The sequence below is a fragment of the Macaca thibetana genome, chromosome 3 (assembly GCF_024542745.1).
Source record: "Macaca thibetana thibetana isolate TM-01 chromosome 3, ASM2454274v1, whole genome shotgun sequence".
Classification (NCBI taxonomy): Eukaryota; Metazoa; Chordata; class Mammalia; order Primates; family Cercopithecidae; genus Macaca; species Macaca thibetana.
The window spans coordinates 149,604,666-149,616,678 of NC_065580.1; the positions used below are offsets into that span (position 1 = coordinate 149,604,666).

Below are 12,013 nucleotides of genomic sequence, written 5' to 3' on the forward strand. Positions count from 1 at the left end.
AATCTTATATCATCTTTTACTCAAGAACCCTGAGGAGACTTTCTCTAGCAATGTTGTTTATTTTTGTAGACACTGCTATGTTTTAATTAATATTGAGATATAGATTTTGTATCAAAAAAAGCAAGTGGATTTACCTTTGTCCTAGCTGATTGTAGCATGTATGGTGATATGGTTTGGCTCTGTGTCCCCACCCAAATCTCATCTCAAACTGTAATCTCCACATGTCAAAGGAGGGACCTGGTGGAGGTGATTGGATCATGGAGACAATTTCCCCCATGCTGTTCTCATGATAGTGAGTGAGTTCTCACAAGATCTGATGGTTTTATAAGGGGCTCTTCCTCCTTTGCCCTCTCTTCTCTCTTCTGCTGGCATGTGAAGAAGTTCCTTGCTTCCCCTTCACCTTCCGCCATGATTGTGTTTCCTGAAGCCTTCCCAGACATGCATAACTGTGAGTCAGTTAAACTTCTTTCCTTTATAAATTACCCAGTCTTGGGTATTTATTTATCACAGTGTGAAAATGGACTGATATATATGGCTAGAGGGAAATCACATAGAGCCCTTGCAGAATCCACTGTGTCAGCCTCACTGTTTTTCTGTTCATAGTTCATGTTCTGTTCACTTGTTGGGAAGATTTTGATCAAGAGTAGGAATTGTTCTTGCAACTGAAGCTGTGTTTTGTCAGTTATTACATTTTTTTCTTATTTTGAGGGTTATAGCTTACAGAAAGGTATTTTTTAGTTTTTAGTTGAATTTCTGTTTAATTAGAAACTTTGGTGCAACACATATCACTCTGGGAAAAAAAGTTTTGGTTCATGTGTTTCCATCAAAAATTTTATAATTGGGTTATTGATCTTCATTTCAAGATGTGGATGATTCAGATTCTGGACATGTTGAATGCTGGAATAACTAGCTCCCAGGGACCCCTCTTGGACCACTCTCTCCTCTGGTTGGTGCTGGTGCTCCGTCTCTGTCCCTCCTTCCACCTGCGGAATCTCAGGGGCCCAGATGCTGCAGGACTTCAGCTCCCCCACCTTGTGTTTAGCTCATCAGAACGGAGATTTCACAGCCTTCTTCTCTGGGAATCTCCCCACCTGTGACTGGCAAGGCCTTCCCAGGTGCAGCAGTTTTGACTTTGTGCCTTCCTTGGCCCTACTAACATCTGACACTTACCCTCCCCAGCAGAAAACTCAGGGTTTTTTTTAAATGGGGGGAGGCAGGGAGGAGATGGGGAGGTGAAGGGGTTGCCAGGGCGGAATGGTGGAGTGGACCCAATGGAGAGGGAGAGGGATTGGAGAGAGAATAAAACCACAGCACTTTGTCTGAAATAAGTCTCCCCTCAATGGAAATAGCAGCTCCTGGGAGCTCAGGAATGGTCCAGTGGGCAAGAGTGCTGAAAACATGCAGGGAACACAGAGCAGAATGCTCGAAGCCACATTTCAATGAAGTTTACAGTTTTGAAGTGCAGTTTAACAGGTTCTGTGACATGATATATTATGATATATTCTAAGGATAAATGAGGCCTTCAAAACCAAGAGAGACCACATGAGGAGGAACAGCGAGCTGCGTAGTGTGAAATGCTACAGAGGGGAGAGAAAAAAATGAAGTGGAAAAGAAGCCGTGGAATGGCTTTGATTTTAATAAAAGGGGAATTCCCAAGAACATCTCAAAACGTAAGATGTCAGGTTGGAAAGGGAGTTAAATCTACTTCAAAATAGATGATGGGTAAGAGGTTTCTTTTTCAGTTCTTGAAAACTTGCAACTTCATGGCAGATCTTGTCCTGGTAGGATTTAAATGCGCTGAAATTTCCATCCTGAACTCTGCCATCTTCTCCACTTTAGCCACCTCACCTCCCTGTCTCTGTGTGAGAAATTCAGCCGCGTTCAAAGCCCAGTCAGTGTCCAAATTGCTGCAATCCCCAGGTTGCCCTCATTCTCCAAGGACAGGGTTGGCTCTCCAGTAAACACGTGCTCATCCCACCACATCTTAGAAAAACAGCCGTGATTTGTAGGTCTGTAGGGAGAATTGGGCACTTACAGTTTCAAAGAGTGACCCACAGGAAGCGGTTAAGGATTACAGAAGTGGACCATTTGTGTTGCTATGACAATGGCCTTTTTACAGACAGGGACAGAGGTTTTAGAACCTGGTACCAACATCTTGGGCATACAGTATTTGGTGTTCTTACCTTATTCTAAATAAATTCGGATACGTTTTTTTTTTTAATGTTAGTGCCCCCTTTAGCTCATAGTTGATTCAAGGTCTCAGTTTATTCAACTTTTGTATAAAATGAGCAATGTGCAAGCCATTTCCTGGTAACAGCCATGGTGGCATTTAAGACACCCTGTGGGAGCTCCGTGCAGGCCCAGGGAGCACGAGCGAGCCGGGTGGAGCCACAGCTGGAAGACAATGGGGACTCGGGGCTGCTTCTGTGACAAGCCCCCTTCCTCTTTGGAGAACTGAGCAAACTTAACATTGCAAGTATGTTTCCGTGACACCTTTTGTGTGACACCTCTCTGCTCTAATAAATTGATACTATTTCATTGAAGCACTGAGTAACTGAATGAATGACTCTCAACTGACATATTTGGGAAGATTGGACTGGCTGGCATTATCTCCCTCCAAAAATAGAAGGGGGCTCACAGTGGTTTTATAGTGATAGGCATAACTAGGGTTTTTCTATTTTGTGGACACATTCACTGACTGACACTCAGCAGCCGATCTAATGTCCATGCAGGGAAGGTGGTAGGGAGAGAAGAGGAGGGAGAGATGCTTCCTCCCAGGGCTCTCAGCACCAGGGAACGGGCCCCTTCCTGGGGGCAGGCATTCTAGGCCTTTGCTCTTCAGGTTCCTCTGTGATTTCTCCTCTGGGGAGACCCCACAGGGTGTGGTGAGAGTGCGGTGTGGCCACTGACCCCCGTCCTGAGGCTTAGTCATCCTCAGCCACTGGCCTTGTTAGGCTGTGGCCTGCTATGGGGCCGCCCTTTCTTGCCCCTCCCTTGTCTAGGGAAACACTGGTTTGTAGTGGTGAGGGGAAAAGCTTCCCACACAGCATAAGAACAGCTCTTCTAGGATGCACACGAACCCTGGCATTGTCTTAAAGACTGTGTTCGTGTCGTAGCAGAATACCCCAAACGGGGTGGCTTAAATGACAAAAATGTATTCTGTCACCATTCTGGAAGGTGGAATCTGAGCTGGAGGTGTCGGCAGGGCCGTGATCCCCCTGAAGGCTTGGGAAGGATCTGTCCTCGGCCCCACTCAAGCACCTGGTGGTTCCGTGGCTCGGGCAGCCTCCCTCCCACGTCCCCACGGAGTTCTCCCTGTGTGTGTCTGTCTCCTCCCAAGGCACTCTCCCTGTGTGTGTGTCTGTGTACAAATTCCTTATATGGACACTAGTCATATTGGATCAGGGGCCCACCCTATGCGGTGTGACTGCATCTTAACTAGTTACATCTGCAACAATTGTGTCTCCAAATAAGGTCACCTTCTGAGGTACCGGAGGTTGGGATCACAAAATAAGGATTCAGGGGGCACACAGTTCAATCCATAACAAAGATCAAACTACCGTCATATAGACAATCTTGCAATCAAATGTCACAGGTTGCATTATTGTGCAACCCCCCCACCATGTTACTTTCTGTCTTCAGACTAACTAACAGTGCTACCCTCTCAGTCTCCGTGTAATGAGGAAGTCTGAATGTCTGAAGTAATGGATGTGTGAATGGATGGATGGATACATGATGGGTGAATGGATGGATGGACGGATGGATGGATAGATGGATGGTAAATGAATGAATGAGTGGATGGGTAGATGGGTGGGTGGATGGATGGATGGATGGATGGATGGATGGATGCGTGATGAGTGGATGGTTGGATGTATGGATGGGTAGATGGCTGGATGGATGATGGATGGATGAGTGAATGGATGGATGAATGATTAGATGGATGGATGGATGATGGGTGGATGAATGGATGGATGATGGATGGGTGAATGGATGAATGGATGGATGGATGGATGGGTGATGAGTGGATCCATGGATGGATGGATGATGGATGAGTGAATGGATGGATGGGTAAATAGATGGATGGATGAATAGATGGATGGATGGGTGATGGATGGATGGATGGCTGATGGGTGGATGGATGAATGATGGATAGAGGAGTGAATGGATGGATGAGTGAATGGATGGATGATGGGTGGATGGATGGATGATAGATGGGTGAATGGATGGATGGATGAATAGACGGATGGGTGATGGATGGATGGATGGATGGGTGATTGGTGGATGGATGGATGATGGATGGATGGGTGAATGGATGGATGGGTGAATGGATGGATGGATGAATAGATGGATGGATGGGTGATGGATGGATGATGGATGGATGGGTGAATGGATGGATGGGTGAATGGATGGATGGATGAATAGACGGATGGATGGGTGATGGATGGATGGATGGATGGGTGAATGCATGGATGGATGGATGGATGGATAGATAGATGGATCAATCGATTTATGGATGGATGGATGGATGGATGGATGGATGGATGGATGGATGAGTGGGTCTATGAAAGAGCAGAGGAAGCCCTCACGAGTGCTCCTGCTATTCTTGGTGCATGCGTGCCTCCTGCTGTTCTTGAAACCCTAGGAAGTCTTGCAAAAGAGAAGGGAACAGATGCTTCCACTCACCTCTGTGTTCCAGCGCCCTACCAGGCACCTCAGTGTTTGCTTTCATTCTCACTCTATAGGCTAGGACTGGTCATAGCATCCTCCTTTCACTTTCTTCAAAACAACTAGCTATTGATCACCTGCTGACCAACAACTGCTGGCCACCAGGAGGGGAGAGTGAGAAGACTCTAAGGAAGGAAGGTAGGCCAGCCTTAGCCTTTCACAAATGGGACAACTGAGGCACAGGTGATCGGAGCAGCATCCCCGGCTCCAGTATAAGAAAATGATCTTACATGTGAGCCGGGCATGGTGGCTCACGCCTGTAATCCCAGCATTCTGGGAGGCCGAGGCAGACAGATCACTTGAGGTCAGGCATTCGAGACCAGCCTGGCCAACATGGTAAAACCCCATCTCTACTAGAAATACAAAAATCAGCCAGGCGTGGTGGCGCATGTGTGTAATCCCAGCTACTTGGGAGGCTGAGGCAGGAGAATGGCTTGCCCCCAGGAGGCGGAAGTTGCAGTGAACCGAGATCGCACCACTGCACTCTAGTCTCAAAAAAAAAAAAAAAAAAAAAGAAAGAAGAAAAGGAAATTATCTTACATGTACATGGGTCAAGAATGACATGGCTGGCCTCTGCTGCCCATCTCCTTGTAGAGAAGCATTAATTAAAATGGATTCAATGCAATTTTCTCAGCTTTGGTTTTCTCATCTGTAGAAAAGGGGTAATGATACCTACTTCATTGGGATCATTGTGGGATTAGATGCAATTATGTGACTGAAGGCAGTTGGCACAGACAGGCACCGGATAAGCACCTAGTCAACCTACTCTCCCTTTCCCTTCTTTTGTGTAAATCCTCACGTCCCCTCCTCTCTTCAGCCTCTCCTGTCTCTATCACGGAATACCACGTTTAGAGCTGTCAGTGAAATGGCATGTGTCTGAAGGTGAGGATTTCCTATTTGAGATAAAAGTCTGCAGTTTCCACAAGTTAATACAGCAAACAGACCAAGCATCTTTTTTTTTTTTCTTGCTGGGTGGACTCAGGTAAAATTGAGCTGCTAAGTACCCAGGATTTATGGAATTTGTTGCTAATATTAAAGAGATTTACATGTCCGTTATACTCCTGCAGGTTTAATCTGATCACTACAAAATGCTCAGAATACATTGCTATTTCAAGGACAACTAGATTATTTGGGTGAAAGCTGGATCTTTGTACGTAGATACTCTGGACTTTGGATGCCAATCTACTTCATTGGTTCTTTGCAGTTCCTTCAGCCGCCCCTGAGAACGTGTCAGCTGAGGCTGTCAGCTCGACACAGATTTTACTGACATGGGCTTCCGTGCCGGAACAGGACCAGAATGGGCTCATACTGGGCTACAAGGTGCGTGATGGGATGACCTCCCTTTGCTTAAAGAATGGGCTGGGGAAATGCGACCACGTGCCATTCCCCCAAAGCAGCAAGCTTCCTCTTCTTCAGCAGATCTGCAGTGCCGGCCAGTTTGACTTTTATTAGGACATCCAGTTGTCTTATCTAAGCCTCATTGCAGTCTGGGAATTAGGCGTCGGTATAACCACACCACAAACGCCAAAACAGGGTGCCAGAAGAAAAGCGCAGCCGGAGTGGACCTGACCTCGGGGCCTCGGTGCCGTGGGCCAGTTACTGAAACCCGTGCCTGTGTCTCCCCGCTTGTAAAACGGGAATAATGATGGTAGCTTTGTCCTGGAGTTAGTGTGAGAATTCAGTGGGTCTTTTACACAGCACGCCTTGCTGGTGTGAAGGGCTGGGCGAGGTGGATCGCTGTGTGTGTGTTTCTATGTGTGTCGTCACGGTCCTAGCAATGGCATCCACTGGAAGGGTTGAATCTGTCCCAGCTTCTTGGGGGAGCCATTTCTGGGTTCCACCTTCCATACATCCACCCCAACCCTTTAAAACCCTGTTCTGTTCCTCATTCCATCACTCAGGGGCGACAGGCTCTGTCTCCCCGTCTGCTCCTTGGCTCAGCAATGCCAAGCATCAGAATGAGCTTTTCTGGACCCGGCCAGCAAGGCCATGCTTGTCTCAGTGCTGCTGCCTGGGTTTTGAGCGTGCCTCCTCCACCTTTCCATACTTCACATCCCTATTCTTTGTTTCCCCAGCCTGCTCTCCTGTGTCTTCCCCCTTCCCCGGGCGTTCTAAGCGCGCCCTGCTGGCTCCGTGACACATGGCAGTCCCGTTGAGGGGGTTCAGTGACCAAAACTCCACACCACATTCCTGGGGCCCAGAGAAACGTGCTTGCTGTGCTATTTTCAAACGGCTTCCTGGTGATGCTATCCTTTATGGCCTTCCATGTCCCTGATCTCAGGGAGCAGTTCCGAGAGGGTGGGCGTTGAGTGAAGACTTAGCAGGAGGCCCTGGAGCAGAGCAGCTTGGGGTGGGGTGCCCTGGAGCAGAGCAGCTTGGGGTGGGGTGCCCTGGAGGAGAGCAGCTTGGGATGGGATGCCCTGGAGGAGAGCAGCTTGGGGTGGGGTGCCCTGGAGCAGAGCAGCTTGGGGTGGGGTGCCCTGGAGGAGAGCAGCTTGGGGTGGGGTGCCCTGGAGCAGAGCAGCTTGGGGTGGGGTGCCCTGGAGGAGAGCAGCTTGGGGTGGGGTGCCCTGGAGCAGAGCAGCTTGGGGTGGGGTGCTCTGGAGTAGAGCAGCTTGGGGTGGGGTGCCCTGGAGGAGAGCAGCTTGGGGTGGGGTGCTCTGGAGTAGAGCAGCTTGGGGTGGGGTGCCCTGGAGGAGAGCAGCTTGGGGTGGGGTACCTACAGCCTGCACAACTGCAGATGGCCCAAGGAGGCCGGAGCTCCCGGTTGTGTGAGGATAGCAGGTCTTCTGTGGCAGGAACCCAGCTTCCATGGCTGGGAAACCCAGGGGGCTGCTGGCTCCTGTGGCAGGAAGCAGAATGTGACTGAGTTCATAATCGAGTCTGTGTTAGTGGCTGTGGTTGGCACGGCTGCAGTGGGGCCTCCGATCTTGCAGATCACAACCAGGCAGCAGGCGCGCCAAGGTATGGGCACTAACTCAGACTCCCCTGGAGTGCAGTCACTTCACCACCGCCTTCCTTCCCAAACGCCAGCGTGGACAAATGAGATCCACAAGCCCTGCCCACAGCCATCCTCAGGGAGAAAGCACAGTTGGCTGGGCCTTGATTCACGAAGGTGGCCTGCCCCGTGCCATGGCGGTCCCTCTTGGCACCCTCCTCCTTATAACCCTCACATTGTGTCGATGCCACAGATCCTATTCCGGGCCAAAGACCTGGATCCCGAGCCCAGGAGCCACACCGTGCGAGGGAACTACACGCAGTCGGCCCTGCTGGCAGGCCTGCGCAAGTTCGTGCTCTACGAGCTCCAGGTGCTGGCGTTCACCCGCATCGGGAACGGGGTCCCCAGCACGCCCCTCATCCTGGAGCGCACCAAAGACGATGGTAGGTCCAGGGTTCGCGCCTTCGGGAGCCTCGCTGCCTCCCAGGTTGGCCTCTCCAATGCAAACAATTTGAATTGTCGCTTTTAACTTAATTTTCAAACCACTTTCTTTTGCAGTTGAGGGAAACAAAGCAAAATTGTTTTTCAGTCGCTGAGCACTTCTATGGCCAATTTCAGCCTGGAGTGGATTTTTACAGCCTAATTATGAACCTGGGCAGAGTTTCCCTCATAACTCTGCCATGGGCAGCGCTGGGGAGAGCAGGAAAGGCTGGGGGCCGGGCTAAGCTGTGGATGCGAGCTGTGGACGCTCCTCTTGGCGGGGGCTTCACGTATCTAGTGTAGTGCCCCCTTATCCAGCAACATATCCCAGGACCCCCAGGGGATGCCTGAAACTGCAGATAAGAGGGGCCTACTATAGTTTAAAAAATCCACAGTGGACCTCGTGCCTTAATTCTCAGTACTGCCCCGGTCTCACTGTTTGCATTGTGGGAGGTAATTAGAAGTTGTAGAAAGCCCCATGTTTGACGGCTCAGGGTCCCCAGCTCCCTGCGTTTCCAGACCTGAATAACAAGCACGCCTTGCCAGCTTTGTTTTCATGGAACTCTAAATCATCGGTAAATATGTTTTCCCACTTTGCAGATGTCAAACATGTAAAGGTTAGCGTCTCTACATTTTCACTATTAGACAGACTGTAATGAATACATCAGGGGGAGAAGTACTGATCTCCCCCATTGCCAAAAAAACACCCACTATGGGGATCAGAGTGGCTGAAGAAGTGAAATAACCATAGGTTTTCTTAAGCATCTTTGCTGAGTAACTAAATGAGCCCGAAAATCCTCTTAACTGCTGAGTGGAAAGCGCTGTCTCCACGTTGCTCAGAGAGCGCCGCCCCCATCCTTGCCTCGCCTCAGGGAGAGACAGGAACCCTGCAGAAGGCTTTGTCCATCCTCCCCTGACACAGGATCTCAGGCTAGAGGAGGATCCAGGAGGGAAAAGGAATGTGGATGTTGCTTCCTTTCAAAACTCTTTCCAGCTCCAGTGTATTCCAGGTTCCCCAGATGAAAGTAAAAAGGGGCATATTAGAAACTGTAACAGCAGGCCCAAGGCCACTGTTCCCTCCTGAAGCAGGCACTGGTGAGTCCTGGAATGCTGCCGCTCCCCCTCCCACAGCGCTCCCATAGACCTGCCTTTCCTCCTCTGCATTCCAGCGTAATCCCCGTAAACAGCCCAGGAGAGGGCTCAGGGGAGCAACGCTACTTAAGACTGAAGTCAGTGTTTGCGTATCTGTGACTTCGTCCTGGTTGCGAGCCTGGTGGCCTCCTTCAAACATTTATTTCACCGCAAACTAGGCGTCATAACACACATTCAAAATTTAAAATACCGTTCCCAGCTTCATAGCCGGGGACAGAAGTCAGCAGCCCAGAATGACGAACATGCATCCTTTTATTTTCACATTGATTGTTTCATGCCCATTGCCTCTTACCTGGGAATCAATCAGTTATTAATTCCAACAAGAAGCTCTCATATTGGCCACACACTTACTTGCCTGTTCGTTTAAGTAAATGTATTTTATGAGGGCTACGACCCTATTATTCAGCAGTTCCACCACACCTAACTGCTTTTTGAATTATTGGCGCACCGAACCACACACAAGAATTATTATATGCATTTGTGCACATCAACTCTTAATTATCTAGGATGATGCAGGAGAGAGGTGGCATGCCTACGAGAAAAATGATTGAGGATAAACGTGTTCTTCCATCAGAAATTCTAACCTCCGTTACAGTTGGGAGGAACTTCAGGCTGCCTTATCTACCACCTGCTTTGCAGACGTCAAACCCAGTAAGGGAAGCGGAGCTCAGATGAGGGAAATCCTTCCTCTCAACCTGATGTTTGCTGTCAGAGTCATTTAGTGACTGGTCTACTTGTGTCCTGGTAGGCTGGTCACACTCACGCTCTTCCTGGCATAGTTCATGAGCCCTGCTTTTGAGTCTTGGAAAGCAGATGGGCAGGGTTTAAAGGAAGTGTTTGCTCAAGATTCTTAAGGAGCCACACTACCGGTGAGGTTCCAAAGTCATCAGTCCAAAACTTTAGAGGGTTCTAAACCCATGACACTGTAGCCTGTGGTAGTTCGTGCACCCAGCTGACCCTCAGAGTCCTGTGGAACCTGTCACGCACCTAAGGAACATTGTCTTGACATCTGAATCCCTGTGGTTTTCCCTTCAGCTCCAGGCCCACCAGTGAGGCTCGTATTCCCCGAAGTGAGACTCACCTCCGTGCGGATTGTGTGGCAACCTCCGGAGGAGCCCAACGGCATCATCCTGGGTAAGGGAGCGGCGGTGGCCGGGCATGGTGGCTGAGGCCTGTCATCCCAGCACCTTGGGAGACCGAGGCAGGCCAATTGCTTGAGCCCGGGAGTTCAAGACCAGCCTGGGCAACACTGTGAGACCCCATCACTACAAAAAAAAAAAATTCAAACTATTAGCTGGGCATGGTGGCATGTACCTATTGGTCCCAGCTACTTGGGAAGCTGAGGTGAGAGGATCGCTTGAGCCCAGGAGGTTGAGGCTGCAGTGAGTCAAGATTGTATCACTGCACTCCAGTCTGGGAGAGAGTACAAGACCCTATCCTCAAAATAAGAATTAAAAAAAAAAAAAGGAGTGATGATGTTTAAAAGGAGAGAAATAATAATCAAGTTGATGTCTTCCCTCTTTGTTAGATGTTTATGAGGTTAAACAAAAGCCTGTCTCCAGCAGCCTAGCATTTCCTGAACCGAGATGATCACGGGCCTCTTGGCTGTTTTCTGAGCTATGTACTAAGGGTTTTTTGTATGGAATGAAATTTACATTTTGCTAACCTGGAATTTCTTCCATTCGTTTGCGGCTCATGGCGATACCGTTCGTAACCAACCTCCCCTTCCGCTCTGAAATATCAGGCTATTTTGCTGTGTGTTTGGGAAACAACAGGCTAGTTTTTCAGAGAAGATGCAGACCTGGGCTTTGCTCCCATGTTCCTGGAAACATCTTTCCTACAGCACTTGCACCCAATCCTTGTAAGAAGCCAATGAGATGAAGCGCATGCCTTGGGTCCCAGGGAATTTGTTTACTTCTGACTTTTCAGCATTACAGCCGGCATACCAACTCTGGTAACACTGATGAAAAGCCTGAATTTTTCCCAGTTCCCCAAAGCAGCAAATTCTATTTGAAAACATCCCCAGTTCCTTGATTCATTCACCCTTTCAGAGAGACAAATTGAGGACTTTCCGTGTGCAGGTGTCTTACACAGTGGCCGGTGAGGAATGAATGAGGCACGCCCATCCCCCAAGATGCCCACAGTCCCGTAACGGAGACACACGTTGAGAGTACTGTGAGATAAGCCATCTGAAAGAGGTTTCATTCAGTGCCTCACACACAGCTCCTTCTGGGTTCAGTGCCTCACACACAGCTCCTTCTGGGTGGGGTCTCTGTGGGTAGAAGGCTCCTTTGGAGTGGGATCTGGAGATAGGTGGCTTCTGAAGCCTTGGAAGAAGGGAAGGGGGTGTCCGCTCAGCCAAGACTGCACTGATGGCTCTGACGGCTCCAAGGCTGGGGTTGGAGGCTGGGCCAGGTCTTGAGCTACTGTGAGCTCCCTGCTGTGCCCTGGAGAATGTGGCCCTGAAAGCCGGATGTTTTAAGCTGGCCTATGAGAGGAAAGCACGGCAGCCACAGAACATTGCCCCAGCCCCAGGTTAGCTCTCAGGATATCGGCGGAATCCTGACGCACCGGAGACCCCTGATTTGTCTAGCCTGCGTTCTGGGTGATGTACGGTCATGTTATAAACCCAGACTTACAAACAGGTGGTAAAATTCACCACTTTTGCCTGCATTTGATCTTGGGATTCTAAGAGTTGGTTTGAAGAGTTTCACATCA

General features: G+C 49.4%; 1 protein-coding gene across 2 annotated transcripts in view; it reads left to right on the top strand.

Moving 5' to 3' along the window:
• The window catches only part of SDK1 (sidekick cell adhesion molecule 1), a 978,941-nt gene that overhangs the window by 834,337 nt on the left and 132,591 nt on the right, over positions 1-12,013 (top strand). For both annotated transcript variants that reach the window (XM_050785652.1, XM_050785653.1), the window contains 3 exons: positions 5,930-6,045; positions 7,917-8,106; positions 10,331-10,429. In XM_050785652.1, the coding sequence (XP_050641609.1) occupies positions 5,930-6,045; positions 7,917-8,106; positions 10,331-10,429 (405 nt within the window). The remainder of the gene's footprint in view (positions 1-5,929; positions 6,046-7,916; positions 8,107-10,330; positions 10,430-12,013) is intronic.